Genomic DNA, 20,629 nt, shown 5'->3' on the forward strand with positions numbered 1-20,629 from the left:
TTGGTAGCCTGAGAGGGCCTCTCCATTCTTTATTCAGTCCCAATAAGTTAAAGGGCAAGGGTAGGGGGCAGGGCCTCTTAGGTGAGGACACTGCTAACTGAAGGCAGCAGTTCAGCCAGTTGCTCCAAGATGCCCACCGCTTGGCACAGCGGGTTACCCTGCAGGTTGAGGAGGACCAGCCTGGGGCAGGAGGCAAGAGGCTGGAGCACTGCAGGTTGCTGGAGGCCTTGTTCAGGAGAGTCAAGGAAAGCTTGGCAGGTTCCTCCCAATTTATTTGCTCCTGTGTACCCTCAAGAGCTGGGGACTGCTGCCTGGAAGTCTGTTTGATGGGCATCTCATATGCTCCCTGGAGGGAGTCAGGCTCTAGGAAGGGACTGCAAATGCCTGCCCACAGGGTCAGCCAGGAAAGAATGAGCTGCAACACCCCACGCAAGCTGGTGTAGTATCAGGGGAGTGGTGCAGGGTATGATAAGGTGGAAATCTAGCCTGGTCCAAAGAGACATTTACTATTCAGCAATGACCAAGGGCTGCTGAGTGAAAATACCAGTGTAAGGTTGCTCTAACTTCCAATTTTTAAGAGAGGAATTAGAACTCTAGATGTTTTTTAAAGTATGAAACTTCTGATTTTCAAAAAACTACATAGACCTGAAGAACAGCTGCGGGCTGCCCATTTGTGAACTCTGACTTGAGGAAGTCCACTCCGCACAACTCCACCAGTGCAGGTCAGTGATAGCCCGACAGCCCCAGGCTCTCCCCCTTCAACTCACACTACAGAGCCCCCTCTCTCCTGCCCTGCAAGAGGGTGGCACATACCCTGCCTGCTGTCTGTCCCTTCCCAGGGTGGCACCTCACTTTACCCACTGTCTGAAAGGCACCCAGAAGGAAGGATACGGTTGTTGCACAGTAGCAGCTCCTGCAGCCGGGGTAGGTTGGTGACGCCGTCCAGGGACTCTATGGCATTATCACTGGCCTGCAGCACCTGGGGGCAGGGAGGGCAGGGAGGCAGGACAGGCGCTGTCAGCCGGGGATGGTTCAGCAACTGAGGAGCTCAGGGTGACGGGTCCACAGAGCACAGAGGGGCTCACAGGGTCAGGCTGCGTGATGGAGGTAGAAGGCACGCAGTTACCTGTTCGGGGTGGAGGGTCCTGCACATCTCCTTGTAGGATGGGCAGACTTCTGAGGTAGAGGAAGAGGAAAAGAACCACCCGTGACAGGGATGGAGACATGGGTACTTTACCTCAAGGCAGCGCAGGGCAGCCAGTGCAGGTGGCAGGGTTCGGAGACGATTGTGTGACAAGTCAAGATGGGTGACCAAGAGCAGCTGTTCCAGATGGCAGAGCACTGTCAGATCCTGGGGGGTGAAGGGAGGAAGGAGGTGATGGGCTTCCCAGGAGACCTGGGAGAGGGTCCTCAGCCAGCATTTATTAGGCACATGCCCTCTGTGCCCCACAGGCCCTTGGGGACCCCAGCCAAGAAGAGGATGGGAGCATGTGGGAAGCTGACCTTACAGCCCACAGCAGTACATGACGTGGGACAGACAGTGCTGCGAGTGGGGTAACCAGTGGGGTGGGTGAGGAGGAGGAGGCCTGGAGTTCGGAGGTACAGGGGCCAGTGGAGGGTGCTGGGTAAACAAAGACTGGTCCCCCATGGGGACTGGTCCTGATGAGGCAGAGATGAGTTTGGCAGGAATGGAGGTGGGCTGTGGTGATGTGATAAAACTAATGTGTTGGGAAGGACTAGGAAAAGTGGAGCCTGGACAACTTCTCAGGAATCTCTGGAAAGTATTTGGCCTTCAGGTATTGGGGGTTGCTCCAGGGTGAGATGTGCTGGAATGTGTGGGAGGAGTGGGCTAGCGGTCACTCTGAAGGAAGATGAAGCTATGACCAGCCTGGGGAAGAAACAGCACAAGGAGGTCCTGGTGACTCGGGATTTGAAAGTGAGTGGCAAGAAGAAGAATGGGCTGAGTGACAGAAAGGCCTGGAAGAGGAGCAAGCTGGGAGGCAGGGATGAACTCTATCTTGATTGGAAGTCCACAAAGGCACCTGAGACTGGGGGCAAAGTCAGGGACGTGGGGAGGCCAGCGGGATGAGGGCCAGGGGAAGGCATGCATGGCAGCCCATACCTTGTGAGCCAGGTGCAGCACACGCACCTCAGCATACTCCATCTTGAGCACGCTATTCTCCAGCAAGAACTTGCTGCGCAGGTCATCCAGATACGCTGCCCGCATGGGGTCCACGGCCTGGAGTGGATGGGGTGGGCAGGGTATGCATGTCAGCTGCCTGCCTCCTGCCTGCTGGGCCTCCCCCTGGTCTGTTCTGCAGACAGAACTTGCCTTGAGGGTCTGGAAGTACTGCAGGGTCTCCTTCTCATACAGCAGGGGGTCCAGTGCCCGCATCAGCAGGATGATGGTAAGCAGGCACCCTGAGGAGAGGGCAGGGAAAAGGAGGGTTTCTCTTGGATCCTCCTCTGCTCCCATCCTCCTGAGGCCTTCCTGCTGTCCTCTCAGGGCCACACTGGAAAGGGGTTTCCTCAGTGGGCTCTGGGAGCAGACTCTCACGGAATGGGGCCTCACATTTATTCTCAGGCTCCAGCTCCTGCAGCTCCTTACAGGATTCCAGCTCAGACTGCAGCACTGTGGACTTCTCCACTGACAGCTCACACCTGAGGGTGGGCAGGGTGGGGAGGTGTTGAGGCCCACAGCCCTGAAGCACTGGTCAACATTCCCAGTATCTAGACTGAAACAGCTCCTTGAGGCCCCAGCCTCCTGCCCTGGCTGCCTGATGCCCAGAGTCCAGAGCCCCTCTCCTTGTTTTGTGCTTCCCTATCACCACCTGAATAGCTGCTCGTCCGTCGTGGAGTCCCGGCACCAGCCCTCCTGGCGGCCTGGGGAAAGAGTAGGTGGTTGGAGGGTGCACCCTTGAGAGGAAAAGAGTGATGGGGGCTGCTGCAAGGGGTGGAGGTTGCAGGTTCCATCACCTTTTAAAAGCACGCATTCTTTCTGGACATCGCCTGCTGTCCAAATGACGCGAAATGTATGTTGGGGCAACTGGTCGTTGAGGGAGGCAGCAGGCAGGTCACAGAGCTGGGAGTACTGGGTCAAGGAAATGCCCCAGCCTAACCACTTTTTTGACTGTCCCACCCAGCCCTGCCCCAGACCCCCACTTCTGCCCCACCAATCCTGGGATACCCAGACATGGCTGGGCCGGTTCCTGCCATCTGGGGTCCTCCACTCCACAATCAGGGGAGAATCATCAACCATGAGCAGCAAGATCTCCGTCCTGGAGCCCACCTGGCACAAAGGACAAAGACTTCAGCCCCATCAGCACCAGGCCCACAATCCCACAGTGCTCTTGACAAAAGCTGCAGGACTCACTAAGAGGGGCCGAGAGAAGGAGACAGTCAGACAGGCCTCGTCCCGGCTCACATGTAGGCAGCGCAGTGCATCCTGGGGGTCAGCTGCGGGGAGACAGTGTCAGATTTCTTTAAACCCTCTCCCATTCCTATTAAGCGCTGAACACCCAGCCCCTTTCCTCATTGCTCACCTCGGCCTAGGAGCCAACGGTGATAAAACCAGGCACTCTGGTCATTGGGGTCAGTGAAGAAGGCATTCTGCACCAGCTCCAGCTCTGTGGGGTTCCAGGAGGCATGGGGCTGTGGTCAGGACACTGGTGAGCTCCTGGCCACTCCAACACCCTACCCTCTCCTTGGAGTACCTCCAGCCCCCAGTCTCACTTATATGCTGTCCTTGCACAGGGGCTACGTATGTCAGTTTTATCTTCCCCATCAGACACTTAAGCTCCCTGCAGCCAGGGACTGATTCTTAAGCACCCCTGGAGCCACGCATGAAGTAGGTGCTCAATAAACCTGAGTGACAGGTTCAGGAACAGGGTCAGGCATGGGGGCTGGAAGGGTGGCACTGCAGAGTCCTCCTGAGCATCCCTGACCCTGGTTACCTTTGAGCAGCACATCCTCAGGGAGGCGCCCCTGTGGTCCAGAATCCGGCTGGGGGTGCAGCTGGGGCAAGAGACAGGAGCGGTAATGCCAGGAAGAGTAGTTGGAGAAGTTTCGGGTGATGAGGCTGTCAGTGAAGGCTAGCTCTTCTGCAGGGGGCACGGCTGCCTGTGTGGCCACAAACCGCCGATAGTCCCAGCAGTGAACTGGAGGGGAGAGGTGACAGCATATCTTAGAGGCAGGGCAAGAGGAGCTACCTGGCTGGGACCCCTAGAGTCCTCAGGAACCCCTAGAAACACCTCAGTGCACTCCACGGAGGATGCATTTGGCTCCAACATCCCTTTCAGCACCAGCTCAGTGGACCCATCCTGGATATCCCTCCCCATTCTGGGCCTTACTGAGGCCCCAGTACCAGAATGTGGGCAGGTGAGGGCTGTGGGGACAGAATCTGCAGCCACATACAGTTCCGCTCATCCACCTCCAGGAAACGGGCACAGAGCTCCAGCTCTCGGGTCCAGTTGGGCTCAGGCAGGCGGCCTAGCAGCCAGCATCGGTGGTGCCAGGTACCATAAGACTTGGGGTTCACCCGCAGGCAGCTCTCCAGGAAGCCCAGTTCTGCCTTCACCAGAGCAGCCAACTCTTCAGGAGACCTGTACCCAGAAGGGAAGGGGGGGTCAGGGCTCTCCTACAGTCAACCTCAGCTCACCCCTCACTTTCTGCACCCAGCCCCCTACTATCCTCCATCTATGCCACTGGCTGCCCCATTTCTCCTTCACCCCTAGACCCAGGCAGTGCAGGCGCAGGGCCAGGGCAGTCTTCTGAGATCCTGAATCCCTACGCACTTCTGAGTCTCCAGCTGCTGGAGCACCTCTCGTCGGCAGTTCCAGAGGGTGGCAAAATCAGGGTTGGCTCCCAGAATCTGGCTTGTCAGTTCCAGCACGGACTCATCCAGCTCACCAGCCTGGCGCTAAGAAGATAGGTGGCAGGGTTAGAGATCATATAATTTTCCCACTACAGGACTAAATAACGTAAACTTAAAACCATCCAATATTCTGTGAATCCCACATTATACAACAGGTACTATGAACCATGCTTTATGGCCTTACAGGTATTCTCTCATTTAATCTTCACAACAGCCTTATGCAGTAGGTGCAATTATTAGCCCCATTTTACAGATGAGCAAACTGAGGCCCAAAGAGATTCAGCAACTTGCCCAAAGTCATACAGTTATAAGTGAGAGAACCCAGAATTGGATCTAGGCAGTCTGACTCTAGGGACCAGCTCTTGGCCTCTGCACTATACTAAGGGAGCTACTTGGGGTCGGGGCTACCTCTGAGGGCCCCACCTTCTGGAATACGGCCTGGGTGGCTGACTGGTATAGCTTCAGCTTCTGCTCTCGCTCTAGCCTTTTGGCCTCCGCCTGCTCTTCTGACGTCTTCACCTTCAGGCGTCCGTGCTACAAGGATGAACGGGTTGGAAGAGTGCAGGTTGCCTTGCAGGAGCTGACCTGCAAAAACCCCACACTGTGGAGCCCTAGGTTCATACGGGGCAACCATGGCACTGCCACTGGGGGTGAGGGCGCGGGCCTGCGGAGGTGAAGGGCTGGGCTCAGGGTTCTCACCATGGTGCCGGCTCAGGGTTCAAGACAGGGGAAGGGTCCAGTGGTAGCCCTTGAAGTCTGAGGAGAGAAGTGTCAATCACGTAGCCCCGCCCCTACTAGCTCCGCCCACAGCTGTGTCCGGAAGCAGCAAGCGTGCCTGGGCAGAGACCCCCAGAGTGTAAAGAGGTCCTGGGACAGGCTTTGCACGTTCCACAAGAGGTAAGCACCCGGACTAGGACTTCCATCCGTGTGGCCCTTCCTATAGCCCGATTCGCCCGGGCCAGAGCGCAAGCCGGGGCACCTGGGCGTTGGGGACCACTCTGCTCCCCAAAGGTTGCCGCTACCCGCCCGTCCCACGGCTCCCGGGCACCCCCGCCCCCCGCGGGCGGACCCACCTGCGCTGGGAGGAGGCGCGGGGGACGCGGAGCTGCGGCGCCCGCCACAGAGCCCAGGCGCTGGCTAGAGCGGCGCCACGTCCCGGCTCATCGAAACGCAGCGCACTCTGCAGGCTTGGGGAGGGACTTGCGGCGGAAGAGGCCGGCTCGGAGGCGCGTGCGCGGGGGCTCTGCGCTCGCTGTCCGGAAACGCCTCGTACCTGTTAGCCACCTGGTGTGTACGAGTGCGCACGGGCGACTGTAGCGTGCGTGTGAAATGGGGGGAGGATCATGCCAGTTGGTAACTCAGAGTGCAGTGTAGTTAGTGGAAGAGGTTTCTCCAACAGCCGGAAACCCGCACCTTCGCTACTCCACTGACCTCACCCTGGCCACACCGACAGCCTTCTAGATGTCAAATCTAACAGGTGGAGTTTCCTGTCATTTTCTCTAACCTCTGAAGCATTTGACGCTACCCATTTCTTTATACTTGACACCCCCATTCTGGCTTCTCCTCCTGCACCTCTGCCTCTCTCTTCTCATCTGTTCACCTCCACCCCTAAATGTTGGTGATCTCCAGGGCCCTTTCCTCACCCCTTTTTCACTTCACCCACTGTTCCTGGGAGAATGTTTAAATGTAAGCCTTCAACTGCTTCGAGTTGGAGCTCCTCAGAGCTGTTTTGGCCCACAAATCTGGCATTACACTTTCTCTGGGTGAGTTCATCCACACTCATTGTTTTAATTACTACCTGTAAATTGATGACACCCAAATTTATATCTCCAGCCCAGATGTCTTGCAAGCTTAAATAACAATAAATAATATACATGCACATACATATTCAAACACCTGTTGGATATCACCTGGTGTCCCAGAGACACCTCAAACTCCAAAAGCCAAAAGGTATACATTATCTCTCATCCATCCTGTCTAAACATTGGTCTTTATGTTTTCTATTGTAGTGAATGGCACTATTTCCTCCTCACTTCTTAAACTCGCTTAAATACTCTTTCTCTTCCCACTGCCACTAGGAGTTCAAACTCCGAATTTCTTCTCCAGATTGTTGAAAGTCTTTTCAGTGTTCTCCACCTCATCCCTTGTTATCAGTCCATCCTCTGTGCTACTGAATCCATTTTTCTAAAATGCAGATTTGATGTCATATCTGTGCCTAAAAGTGCTGAGTGGCTCCTTTTCAGGATAGAATTGTAATCTCTCAGCTCAGCACATCAGACCTATTGGCATTTGGGCTCTGCCTACTCTCTGGCTGTATGTCCTGCCTGACCCTGCCAAAAACTCTTCATGACAGCCTACAGAAATACTTGCAGTTTCCTAAATATGTTAGCCTGTTCCCTCTTGACTCTCCTTTCTCTACACTCCTCCTTTGCCACAGTAATTCCTGTTTATCTTTAAGATTTAACTTTTTGAACTCCACAGTACAAAGAAAAAAAAATGTAACTCAAGTGGCACCTCGAGGAAGTTCTCTAAAATGCCCCAGTCTGATTTGATAGACCTTCATATGTACTTTTAAAGACTGTGATTTTTTCCCTGTGCCTACTGCAAAGAAGGTTTTCTGGTGGAGCCTTCATGAGGTTCAGGGTGGCTAGTGAGTGTGTGTGTACCACACGTACACGTGTGTGATGTCTTTGCGAATAGTGTGTCCATGTGGCATGTGTGTGTTTATAACTCACACCTGGGTAAGAAGGTAGTGCTTTCAATTTTTTTTTTTTTTTTTTTTTTTTTTTTTTTGAGACAGGGTCTCACTCTGTCGCCCGGGCAGGAGTGCAGTGGCACGATCTCTGCTTACTGCAACCTCTGCCTCCTGGGTTCAAGCGATTCTCCTGCCTCAGCCTCCGGAGTAGCTGGGACTACAGGCATGCACCACCACACCCGACTGATTTTTGTAGTTTTAGAAGAGACGGTGTTTCACCATGTTGGCCAGGCTGGTCTCAAACTCCTGACTTCAGGTGATCTGCCCACCTTGGCCTCCCAGAGTGCTGGGATTACAGGTGTGAGCCACCATGCCCGGCCAGTGCTTTAAATCTTTATATATCCTTCACACCTCTCTCAGCCCCTGGAAATGTATGTAAAGTGTCCGTTATATACTTGTCCTTTCCTAGATCCTATAACAAATTCTCGAAAAGAGACATTTTTCCTATCCCTGTGTATTTGTAGTCCCAGTGAGGAAAGAGTTAAACCATTTATTGGTTCTCTTTGTGCCAGCCACTGTGATGGGAGTTTTGCATACATAGGAGGGATGTGCACACACACAGAATTACAGGTAGGAGGCAGTAAGCAGAGTGATTAAGAACATGGATGCTGGAGCCAGACTGCCTGGCTACAAATCCTAGCTTTGCCACTTGCTTATCCCAGTGTTACCTGGGGCAAGTTACTCAACTTCTGTGTTGCGTTTCCTCTATGTCTGAATTTCTTCAACAGTAACATAGGAAAAATATTATCTAGCTGCTGCAGTTGAAGTTAATCTGTTGAAGTTAAGCTGAAATAAAAGAATCTATGTAAAGTGCTTAGAATAGTGTCTGTACTAAGTAAGGGCTCAGTATAGTAATAGGAAACTGAGGCTCAGAAAGATTAAGTAACTTGTTGAGGGCCACCCATGTAATAAGTGGCCAAATGGGACCTGTGTCTAGTCTGGTCCAGCCCTCCCACCTCACCACCAGCCTTCTTTTGTTGGTGGTCACCTCCTTCTCGAGCTTCCTGCTCTGTGCACACTCACAGGCGCAACCAGATACTTGGGAACACAGATGCCCTCAAGTGCAGATTTGCCAGGTACAGCCTTGCATCATAGTCACTAATCACATTGTGATTAGCAATCTTGAAACTGGGAAGGTTGAGTCAAGCAGGCTTAAGAGAGGAAGTGAGTCTCATGAAAAAATCTGCATCAGAGAAGGCAGGGCTTGAGTTTTGGAAAGAGCAGGCAGGAAGGGTATTTCAGGTATGTAATATGACGTAAAGGTGGGGGAGAGAAAGCCAAACTAACTTAGCTGGCTGGCAGAGAGAGGCTGAGCCAGGTGCCTTTGGAGATAAGAGCAGTGGAACTGATGATAAGCCTCTTGCTTGAAGGCAAAAGGAGCTGTCAGGAGTTATATTTGGCCTCCTATGTGGGATAAGTGGGAACCATGCAGGTGTCTGAGAGCCACAATCTTTTTTTTTTTTTTGAGACAGAGTCTCGTTCTGTCACCCACGCTGGATTAGTGGTGTGGTGTCTGCTCACTGCCAGCTCTGCCTCCCAGGTTCATGCCATTCTCCTGCCTCAGCCTCCTGAGTAGCTGGGACTACAGGCGCCTGCCACCATGCCCGGCTAATTTTTTGTATTTTTAGTGGAGACGGGGTTTCACCTTGTTAGCCAGGATGGTCTCGATCTCCTGACCTCGTGATCTGCCTGCCTCGGCCTCCCAAAGTGCTAGGATTACAGGCGTGAGCCACCATGTCCGGCTTTTTTTTTTTTTTTTTTTTTTGAGACAAATTTTGCTTTTGTTGCCCAGGCTGGAATGATGTAATGGCACGATCTTGGCTCACTGCAACCTGTGCCTCCCGGGTTCAAGCGATTCTCCTGCCTCAGTCTCCCGAGTAGCTGGGATTACAGGCATGCGCCACCATGCGCAGGTAATTTTGTATTTTTTGTAGAGACAGGGTTTCTCCTTGTTGGTCAGGCTGGTCTTGAACTCCCGACCTCAGGTGAGCTGCCTGCCTCGGCCTCCCAAAGTGCTGGGATTATAGGCGTGAGCCACCGTGCCCTGAAAGCCACAATCTAAATGATGTTTGAAGAAGAGATTTTTACTGCCCTCTATGTATAGAAAGAAACAAACAGTAATTGAGTATCAACAGAGCCCCAGACATCTTATTTACTGCACTCACTACCTATATGAAATAGGTATTATTATCCATATTTTACAATGAAGCAACAGGGAATACAGTGGGTTTGCAGAAGTTAGTTTCTTGTCCAAAGTCACACATCTTCGAGATTCAGAATTGAGATGGCTGTATAGGTGAGAGTGACCATTGCCAGAGGCCTGAACCTGAGTTACTTGAGACCTGGAACCCTGGCATCTTTCCACCCCTGCCAATTCATTCTCTACTCCTGCTCCCAACATACATACACAGAAGCACACACACATAGTCACTTACAATGGCTCCAGGACCCTGAGCCCGTCACAGACCAGAGAGTCTGGAGGGAGGAAAGGGGGCCACGAGCCCTGGGTCAGGGCCCTGGGTCAAAGCTTGGCTAGAAGCCATGGTCTGACGGCAGGGGGAGCAAGTGCAAGACAGGTAATGGAGCTGTCGCCGGGCCATGTGCAGTGTGTGGTAGTGTGTGCATTCATTCAGTCCCTTGATGTTCAGCATCAGTGCTGGGCCTCACAGCATGTTGGGTGCCAGGGATCCAGTAGTGGACCAGAAAGACAAGTCTCTGTCTTCCAGAGCTTACAGTGGCGTGTAGCACTGTCCAATAGAACTTTCTGTGACAATGGAAGTGTTTGGTATCTGTGTCATCTAACACGGTTGACAGTAGCCCCATGTGACTGCTAAGCGCTTGAAATGTGCCTAGTGCAATTGAGGAACTGAATTTTTCATTTTGTTTCATTTTAATTAACTTAAAAATTTTTTTTTGGCCAGGGGCCAGCTGTAATGCTGTAGTGCTGTAGTCCCAGCACTTTGGGAGGCCGAGGCAGGCGAATCACTTGAGGTCAGGAGTTGGAGACCAGCCTGTCCAACATAGTGAAATGCCATCTCTACTAAAAATACAAAAATTAGCTGGGCGTGGTGGTACGCGCCTGTAGTCCCAGCTACATGGGAGGCTGAGGCAGGAGAATCGTTTGAGCCTAGGAGGTGGAGGTTGCAGTGAGCTGAGGTCATGCCACTGCACTCTAGCCTGGGAAACAGAGCAAGACTCGGTCTCAAAAAAAAAAAAAAAAAGAGGTGGGACTACAGGCACACACCCAGCTAATTTTTAAAAATTAGCCCATGCCTGGCAAATTAAAAAAAAAAATATTTTTAGAGACAGGATCTTTCTATATTGCCCAGGCTGGTCTCCAACTCCTGGCCTCCAAGCAATCATCCTGCCTCAGCGTCCCAAAGTGCTGGGACTACAGGCATGAGCCACCGCACCTGGCCTAATTTAAATGTAAATAACTGCATGGGGCTAGTGGCTAGTATTGGACAGAGCAGGTCTCTTGGGTGAGACACGTAAGATGAAGTAGGACGGGGCCCATGAGGGCCCACAGAAGGGACACCTCACCCAGACTCAGGTTAAGAAGAACTTGTTTTAGATCTGGTGATTTTAACGGTTTACATTTTTTTCTGTTTAACTTTTGATGCTTACTCTATTCTTCTATAAAACTTGTCACTGAGGCATAACGTATTATACTGAAAGTGCACAAATCACAGATGTGCAGCTCTGATCCTCCTATTTTAAAACTCTCCCAGACACAGGTATGGGTAAAAGGTTTAGTGGGGGACGGGAGACACAGAACGGAGGTAAATGTGGGGAAGGAGGTTAGAAAACCCCCTCTTCAGGGATGATCTGGCAGAACCTGGAATCCACATGAATGTCCCTGTGGCTGTGGGGGGGCAGTGGGCATGGAGAGTGAGGATGGAGAAGGACTATTTCTGAGGACCAGTAGGCAGGATTTGGTAGCAGGTGAGACTAAGATGCAGGGACGAAGGGATCTTGGAGGAAGGCTTGCAGTTGTAAAGCTGAGGACTTGAGAATTTGTGGTGTCCACAGAGGTCCTAGAACATGGGCGTGGGGAGGGATGGTTGCGTGAGAAGAGGAAGGGCTACTTCTCACATGTTTGGTTTTGATGTGGAGATGTCCTGAGGCAACAAGAAATCCTTGCCTGGAGAGAGGCTGAGAGGTCAAGGCAGAAGAAGTCAGCGTGGGCGTCAGGTGTGCGCAGGTAGTCATTACACCCAGCAGAGAATGGGTGCTCTGGGGAGAGGGGAGGTGAGGGAACCCACAAACAAGCTTTGGTAGAGCGTGGTGAGGGCAGGGCTGAGGGTGCGGGGTGGAGAAGCCTCAGTGGAGGGCAAAAGAAGAAATGGACAACGAAGAGAGGAGAACTTCTGTGCTCCTGAAGCCATAATTAATGAGAAATTATAATGACTGAATACTTTATAGCCATGATGGCAAGAAACTGAAGCTCTGCCCGAGGCCGCACAGCCAGAAGCGATAAAGCCTGGCCTCGTGCTCAGGCTGATTCCAGAAGACGCTTTCTTGCTGGCTTTCCCTCCAGCCTTGCCCACCATGCTTTGCTGGAGCTGGCCAGGGCCAGGAGTGTGGGAGGAGGGTGGAAGGAGGCATCCAGAGACCTCTGGGAATCTCGGGTGGGGGTGCTGGATGCTGGCCTTGTGGGGAAGCGGGGCCAGCAAGGGGAGGCAACTCAGGCCAGATGGTCTGGATCTAATCTTGGGACCCAGATGAAATCAAATATTGGGAAATCTGAGTCCCAGCACAAGTTGGGGTCAAGAAAATGAAAGGGGAAGAGCAGCGCTGGGTGCCTGCCACGTGTCAGTGATAGCAGAGTTGAGGCTTCCCCATGGCACAAGCAGAAGTGCCCAATTCTTATCTCTTGCAACAGGGACTTCCTCTGCCCCCAGCTTCCTGATTCTTTATAACTCTGACCATCGCAGAGCACAACGTTACAGCGAGACAGGGCGTGATGGATCCCCAGCAGCCCAGAGATACTCAGTGAAGTCACATACCCGGAGGTGGGGCCAGGTTTGGAAACCAGGTTTTCAAATGACTATCTTAGTGCTTTTGCACCCATCAGCTCTATCTTAGGATATGTTGAGCAACAAAATGGTGAACTGTGGGTGTGCTGGTGGGATAGTAGATATGGTTGTAACGGATAGGACATCCATTACCAAATAATATGAATTAATGTGTCTTTGTCAACCTGGAGGGAGGTCCCTAGTGATGGCACTTTTTCAGTGACGTGGGATGAGCACAGATGCCACTCTCATAATCGAAGGTCACTTGCACATAATTGGGAGGAATACTGGATGATGGCGTCTGGTGAGATTGTTGGGCCAGATTTGTCACGTGGTATTGAATAGGGACAGAATTACACTCTGGTTCTTTGGTCTTCAGATAATCAGCTGCACAAGAGTGAGATACGTGAGGGGTGGAATAACAATAGTGTATGAAGACAGGAGGACTCTGGCTGATAAGGGATTGGAAAGAATTGACTGTGATCTGCTTGCCAAAAGCACTAACATGACTTTGGGATGCACTAAGAGAGCTTTAGTACCCAGAACAATGGGGCTCATAGGCCTCAGACTCTGTGAGAGTCAAACCCTGTTAGGAGTGTGTGGCCCATTTTGAGAGGGACAGAGACAAACTGTAGAGTCCAGAGGTAGAAATCAGGATGGTGAGAAGAGCCCATGACCACAGGGAGGACATGAAGATACTGAACTGGGAGAGAAGATTCAAGGGGCAGATAGATGATAATGGTCTTTCAACTCCTAGAATAGAAACTGAATTGATTCTGCATATCTTGAGAGCAAAGACCAAAGACCAGAGAGTGGATGTAGATCCTTTATGAGGAAGGACTTTCTAATAATTAAAGCTAATTATTCTACCAAAGGTAGAATGGGCCTCAATGAGAGGTGGGAGGCATTCAAGCATATGTTGGTCAACCACTTTGTGAGAATGTAGTAGTGGACATTCAGAGACCAGAGTCTCTCCACTCTGAAGTTCTGAAAGATTCTGATCCCTGGGATGGAGCAGGGGACTAGAGTAACTCAGAGCCCGAGAAGATCCTCTCCACTGCCCATTCACCGCAACTGCCCATTCCTTGGACACTTGGTTTGAATGCTTGCATTCTTTCTCTTCTCCCTGCTCCCCAGTTCCTTCTGAGTCAGGCTGGGGAAATTGCTTGATGGCCCATGGGGGTTGCCACGTGCCTGTAGCACACTTCCTGGCTGGGGAAGAAGACGAAACAGGTTAGCCAGTGAGAAGGGAGGGCAGGTCCCCAAGGTTGCCCTAAAAGACAGAAGGGCCCCAGAGGGAAAGTCCCCACAAGAGCATTCTAACTCTCCCAGGGTGTGGTGGGTACTGACTCAGGTTGGCGTCTCTTGGGGAAGAGTTGAGGGAAAAGCAAACCAAGAAATGGTGCTGAAAAGCTGGAAAAACTTCTTGAGCCAGCCAGAACTGAAGCCTCTGTGAAAGGAGCCAGGCACTGCATGGTGACTGGTGATGATAATGCCATGTTGGCTAAAAATTGCCCAGAGCACTGGTGGAGGTGGGAAGGTAGCCAAGAAGCTCACTGCCTGGCAAGGCTGCTGCACAACTACAGGGGGCACCATCACATTCGGTTTTGGGCATATATGATGTGAGTGGTACCAGGAGGCAGAAGCCCTGACATTCTATGTCAAGTGAGAAGCAGAAGCTGTGGAACAAAGTGAGACTGTGGGTCCTGGGGAAGGATGGGATGCTGTCGCTGGTAGATGAACACAGGGGGCTGGGGAAGGATGGGATGCTGTCGCTGGTAGATGAACACAGGGGGCTGGGGAAGGATGGGATGCTGTCGCTGGTAGATGAACACAGGGGGCTGGGGAAGGATGGGATGCTGTCGCTGGTAGATGAACACAGGGGGCTAAGGACATACTCCTCTAGGGGAGGAAAGAGGAACTGCTCCTTTTGGGGGAGCACTCAGGCCTCGCCCTTTCCCTGTCCCATTCATCCATCCAACAAATACTGACTGAGGGCCCTCTGTGCCTGATCCACGCTAGGGTGGGGGCTGCGACAGTGAGCAGAGCACAGACACAGTCCCTGCCTCATGGAGCATACAGGCTAGCCCTGGGCTGTTTAATCGAACTTTCTGGATGATGGAAATAATCACATAAGCAAATGTAGAAGGACAACTCTGTCAACTGCTCTGCCTTTATGGAGAGGCATATGGTGCTGGGTGAGCACCTGATGGGGAGCTGCCCTGTCTGAGAATGGGGGTGGGCTTCCTAGAGGAAGTGAGTGGGAGCCAGGGCTGTAGGTGAGCAGAAGCCCTGGCTTGGGGCTCGGTCAAGTGCCTCTCCTGTTCCTCTCAGCACCAGGTCCTGTGGTGCCTGCATTATAGCTCATCCTGTGGGTGCAGCGCCCCACTTCTGCTCGTGCTGTGAACTACCTACCCAAGGGGACTCATTTGACTGCATTTCCTCTCACCTAGCAAGGTGCCTGCACCATGGTGGTTGCTCAACTAACGTTAACATAATTTAGCCAGTCAATTATCAACCAACAATTATTGAGCACCAGTACAGCTCAATATACAGCGGTGACCAAGACAGACAAGGTCCCTGCTGTCATAGGGCTTACATTATAGTTGGGGAGACAGTCCCTGTAGGAGCAAATACACACCAAAGACAATTTCAGGGAATCTAAGTGCCCCGAGGGAAATGAAACAGGGTATTGAGACTAGTTGGGAAAGAATGAATGAATGAATAAATGGTGAGCCATGGAGGCACCCACCCACTGGGCTGGGGTGGGAGATGAGGAGGAGGAGTTGGGGATCTTAGAGCCCAGGGCAGGGAACTTGGTCAGGGGTGGCTGCACTCCAGGCTGTAGGGCCAGGCCTCGCAGCACCGGGAGGGAGTGGACAGGGAGTGGTTCCGAAGCTCAGAATTCAGTGTAAAGTAGAATGCCTGGAACTGCTGACAGTAGCAATGCTGTGTTCCTGAGTCCCCTGTGGGCCCAATCATGACTCAGGCTTGAGCTCTGTGCCTGGCAAAGAACACTGAGGGGAAGAGAGGCAGGGAGGACCTGGAGTAGCCCAACAGAGGCATCCAAGGCTCCCACTGCTGGCAGCCCTGTTGGGAAATTCTCTCTTAGGCCCCTGAGCGGGGATTTTGAGGCTGAGGTGTGGTGTGTGGGGCCGAGGCCAAGGACCGATGGATAGCAGGGATCAATGAGTCCTTAGAGGGTCAGTCCTGGGATACAGACACTGCCATGGCTGGCCCAGCATACCTCCCCTCAGGGAGGAAGGGTGGAGCCCTCACCAGTGGGTCTCACTGGGCCTGTGAGTTCAGCCACACTCTGGGTTCGCCCCAGGTACTGTGCAGTTCTGTGCTGAAGGTTTCAAAGTTTCTGTGCATGGGGAAGGAGACAGCAGGAGAATGGGGGATGAAGGGTCCAAGACCTAATCCCTAACTTTGGGAAGGAGTCATCCTTATCCAGGAAATGGATGAAGACATCTATGGCTCTAACACTAGTCAAGAGCCAAGTGAATTTCATAGTAAGAGGTTCCCTGGAAGCGGGCAAAGCAAGGGTAGAAGACGCCAGGAGAAGCTTCTAGGAGGTTGAGGTGGGCCTGGCTGGATGAATTCTGGCAGGCAAAATGGGGTTGGGGGCTGGGTGAAAGAATGAGTGGTAATCTAGAGATCAGAACAGCTGGAGCAAAGGTGCAGAGGAAAGGGAGTGTGGTCAAGTTTAGGGAAGAGTAAGGCTCAATGTGGCCAAGAGGAACTTAGGCTGGGTGAACTTGGGAAAGCTTTCACCATTGTGCCCAGTCCCCAACCCTTCCTCTACCCAAAGTAGAAGGCCTCCAAAGTCAAAACCAAACCAGAGGCCGGCACAGTGGCTCACGCCTGTAATCCCAGCACTCTGGGAGGCCAAGGCGGGCGGATCACTTGAGGCCAGGAGCTTGAGACCAGCCTGGGAAACCCCGTCTCTACTAAAAATACACAAATTAGCCAGGCATGGTGTAATTCCATGCTACTGGGGAGGCTGAGACAGGAGAATTGCTGAACCCAGGAGGCAGAAGTTGTAGTGAGCCAAGATAGCGCCACTGCACTCCAGCCTGGGCAACAGAGTGAGACTGTGTCTCAAAAACCAAACCAAACAAAACAAAACCAGACACAAGAAAGCAGAAGCAGCATGATGCAGGGGAAAGAGCTCACACTTTTATACAGAGTTATACAGATTTGGTTGAATCCAGACTCTCGCTGTAAAGCCTTGCAATCCTGGATAAGTTACTTAGAATTTCTGAGCCTCAGTTTCCTCAGCTGTAAAAGAGTACTTACCTCATGTGGCAGATGAAAAGAGTAGGGCCTAGGTAGAGTGTTTGGGCGTTGCAGGTGCCCAATAAACCTGAATTCTCTCAGCCCCTACAATAACACAGGTCTCTGATGATAGGGTGTTAATGTGACAGTGAAGGGCCAAAGCCAAGGCACCTTTGCTCCCTCTTGCATGAGGCCCTCTAGGGATGCTCAGGCTGTGTCTGTTCTGGCTTTGCACATTTCTTCTGGAACTGCCTCTCTAATGAGGAGGTAGCCAAGACCTCCTTACTCACCAATATGGGGCATATGTGTTGGTACTTGCTAATAGAAATTGCACAAAACCGGGCCCACTTCCTCCCTTTGCCTACTTCCCAGCATTCCTCATGGGCTCCTCCATTCTCAAGGGTCTACGGAAGGGTCATATGTCCTCCAGATTCACCACTATCAAGCACAAGCAGCTTCCAGTTCCTCTCCACGCTGGCATTTAAGTCCAGGTGGCTGGTGATCCCTTGGCCTTGCTTCAAGCTGAGCCTGAGCCTGCACCTGGACTCTGGCTGAGGAAACTATTCGCCCCCACAGCTGGCCCACTGCTGAGTTCCCCGGGAGGCTTGGAGCAGAGGGCAGTGGGCAGCAGCACCCCACTGAGAACTGCAGAACTCTCAGCACATGACAACTCTGTCCAAACCTCTGAACTAAGAGACTTGACCAGACTCTAGATTGGCTTTTAGCAGCACAAGGCTGTATCCCTAGGATGGCCCCAGCCCCTCTTAAAGTGCTGTCTTGAGAAAGCTCAGTGCTGCCAGAAAAATTTATTATTTGTTCTAGCCAACACCTGATGATAGGCCCCTGACCTCACTTTCTTAGAACATTTGGCTCAAAATGGCTTGCCATTGTACATATGTATCTCTTGCAACTCAAAAGCATCAGGTCTTCCTTTAAAATATAGTCATCAAGGCCAGGCATGGTGGCTCACGCTGTAATCCCAGCACTTTGGGAGGCTGAGGCGGGCGGATCACTTGAGGCCAGGAGTTCAAGACCAGCTTGGGCAACATGCCAAAACTCTGTCTCTACTAAAAATACAAAAACAAAAAACAAAAACAAAAAAACTTAACCAGGCATGGTTGCACATTCCTATAGTCCCAGCTACTCAGGGAGCTGAGGTGGGAGGATCCCTTGAGCTGGGGAGGTACAGGTTGCAGTGAGCTGAGATCGCACCACCCACTGAACTCCAGCTCACGCTACAGAGTGAGACCCTGCCTCAATAAATAAATAAATAAAGGACAGAGCCCTAACTTAGGTACATGCCAGCCAGAGAGACAGCTGGCCTCATTCCATTCACTCTGAGGCTTTGCTAACCCCCTGCCTCCTCCCTTTACAGCTCCCAGATCACCTGTGCACAAATCAGAATGGAGCTCAGCTCTTTCCCCTACTGTCAGTAGTTACTGAATAAAGCCTGCTTTCACTGCTTTAACTAACATCTGCCATTTCTCTTCGATACCACCTGCAGAAGACCCAGCCCGTGCTCCTCCTTAGCCCCTGCTCAGTCCTGAGGTGACTTCTGCCTCTTCTGCTGCTCAACATGGGGCCCATCAGCCTAGTTAAACCAGCAGCCATGGGGCTCTGAGGAGGACCCCTAGGCCAGGGCACCCATGGGCATGTGTGCTGGGGGGAACTGAGTGGAGTGTCAGGCAGGGAGTCAGGACACACTGAGGGGGCAAGGATGCTCTTGGTTGCCTGCAGGCAGGAGCTGAGACAGAGGTGAGGCTTGACAGAGAAAGGCAGGGATAAGAATGTTCTATCACCCCCCAGGAAGGTGAAACCTGGATGAAACGAAAGTTGTGTCCAGCCTAGGGAGGTGCCTGGCTGTGGCGACCCCTCCCACTCCTTTGAGTCCCCACCTTGGGTCTTGCCATTGTTGCCTAATGTTTTCATGATGCCAACTGGAAGCACTTTGAGAGCTGGACCTTTGTCTCATAAGGCTTGCCTGTACCCGTCCACCCTGCCCTGCCCAGTGCTGAGCACACAGGAGGCTGCACAAACACCAGCTGACCAGGAGATGGAGGGTTAAAGAGGGGATTAGAGCACAGGGACCAGTGAGCACAGGCAGGTGATAGGGCCGAGGGGTTGGGAGGAACAGTGCAAGGAGGGGAAGCCTGAGAAGGTGGGGGCAGTAGGGCCCAGGGGAGTGCGCTTGGTGGAGAGGGTGGGTCAAACTAGGAGGGGAAGACCAGGGACTGGAGGTGATGGGGAGGGGCTGCGGCAAAGGACTTCTGAGGTCATGGGTGGGGCTCTCCCCAGGGATGGGGAGGCCAAAAGCGTAAGGGACCAGATGCCTCAGCGACAGTGCCAAAGCCTTTGGCATGGGTGGTAGGAGACAGATGCCTCAGAGACAGGGCCAAGGCCTTGGCGGTCGTGGGTGGGTAGGAGCCAGGGTGACAAAGGGAAAGGGCAGCCCTGGGCCCAGCCGCCTGCCTGGGTTTGTCCACTGGGCCCTCGTGCGTGCTCCTCACTCTTCATGCCTGGATTGCACCCCACTGTCACTCACATCGTCTCCTCACTTCCCTGGCCTGCCAGAGACCTCCCCTTCTACTCATGGGCCCAAAGGGGACTTCAGGAGCTGATGGAAACTCCTACTCAGTGAGTTGTCCATAAACCTGGAGTCACTGATCCCTCGGTCCAGCCCTGCACCCATCCTCTTCCTGTTTAATGTAGGCCAGTTAGTCAAAGCTCACATTAGTGGGGACACCTGGGGATAGAGGCTCCAAAGCCTCATTTTGATACCTCACAACCCTTGGGCAGTTGTTCTAGAAAGAGGCATCTCCGTGTGACATGCATCTCACAGCCATGTTTGGGTCCATATCCTTGGAGGAGACCGGGGCTGGGCCAGGCCGCTCAGGCTGGTCTCTTCTAGGCATTCACACTGCTTCTCTGCTGTCATTAGTCTCTATTTAAGCTGTCACACTTTCCTCTTACCCCCTCTGTTGGTGGGGTAGGGAAGTTTCTGGTGGTGGGAGCAGATGCATTAGGACCTGGGAAGGGGTGGGGGCTCTGGGTGCACTTAGAAGTGTTAGACACAAGGGCCAGAGTGGGCCTCAGACTGGAAATTATGACCCCTCTGCTGGAGAAAGAGGCCCAGATTTGCACGCAGCAAATCTCTTCTCTGAATATCTTAGATGTTTGCTTGTAAGGCATGGGCTGTCTCTGTGGCCACCCAAGAATGCAGTAGCACTGGCTGCCTCTGGGCTGAGGGCAGGGATGAGAAGGAGACTTTTCACTGTGCATCCTTCAATACCTTTTGGATTCTGAGCCATGTGAATGTGTTACCTCTGAAAAATATAAATTAACAGGCTGGGCACGGTAATTTATTACATGCCTGTAATCCTAGTACTTTGGGAGGCCGAGATAGGCAGATTGCCTGAGCTCAGAAGTTTGAGACCAGCCTGGGCAAGATGGTGAAACCCGGTCTCTACTAAAATACAAAAAATTAGCTGGGCGTGGTGGCAGGCGCCTGTAATCCCAGCTACTCAGGAGGCTGAGGCATGAGAATTGCTTGAATCCGGGAGGTGGAGGTGGCTGTGAGCCAAGATCATGCCACTGCATGCAGCCTGGGCAACAAAGATAAACTGTCAAAAAAAAAAAAATTAACAATGCAAAACAAAAATCTCTTCTTCTTTCCCTGGGCTCCTTTGAGGAATTAAGCGTCTT

General features: G+C 52.4%; 1 protein-coding gene and 1 long non-coding RNA gene across 9 annotated transcripts in view; one reads left to right on the forward strand and one right to left on the reverse strand.

Annotated features, from left to right (window-relative positions):
• On the reverse strand, positions 1–6,270 carry RABGGTA (Rab geranylgeranyltransferase subunit alpha). 3 transcript variants are annotated; one of them, XM_509870.8, is made up of 17 exons: positions 5,947–6,270; positions 5,573–5,629; positions 5,297–5,407; positions 4,794–4,918; positions 4,414–4,601; positions 3,954–4,157; positions 3,543–3,626; positions 3,374–3,456; positions 3,188–3,289; positions 2,977–3,082; positions 2,832–2,883; positions 2,573–2,661; positions 2,333–2,421; positions 2,123–2,239; positions 1,238–1,351; positions 892–979; positions 1–226 (listed from the first exon to the last, which is right to left on the reverse strand). In XM_509870.8, exons 2-17 carry the CDS (start codon positions 5,573–5,575, stop codon positions 78–80), a joined length of 1,704 nt encoding a protein of 567 aa, XP_509870.5. In that variant the 5' UTR covers positions 5,576–5,629; positions 5,947–6,270; the 3' UTR covers positions 1–77. The 3 variants fall into 3 exon arrangements, with proteins under 3 accessions (XP_509870.5, XP_063649323.1, XP_024204448.3); XM_063793253.1 differs by having other exon boundaries at positions 5,573–5,708; positions 5,947–6,101; XM_024348680.3 differs by having other exon boundaries at positions 5,573–6,087.
• LOC104001983 (uncharacterized) overlaps positions 5,677–20,629 on the forward strand; it is a 27,798-nt gene continuing 12,845 nt past the window's right edge. For 2 of the 6 annotated variants that reach the window (XR_010151076.1, XR_010151079.1), the window contains exons 1-2: positions 5,677–5,770; positions 12,514–12,643. This is a non-coding gene — a long non-coding RNA (uncharacterized LOC104001983). Of the gene's footprint in view, positions 5,771–6,225; positions 6,351–12,513; positions 12,644–20,629 lie in introns of those variants that run through there. The other 4 variants (XR_010151075.1, XR_010151078.1, XR_010151074.1 and 1 more) reach the window with 3 other exon arrangements.

The sequence above is a fragment of the Pan troglodytes genome, chromosome 15, assembly GCF_028858775.2.
Source record: "Pan troglodytes isolate AG18354 chromosome 15, NHGRI_mPanTro3-v2.0_pri, whole genome shotgun sequence".
Taxonomy (NCBI): domain Eukaryota; kingdom Metazoa; phylum Chordata; class Mammalia; order Primates; family Hominidae; genus Pan; species Pan troglodytes.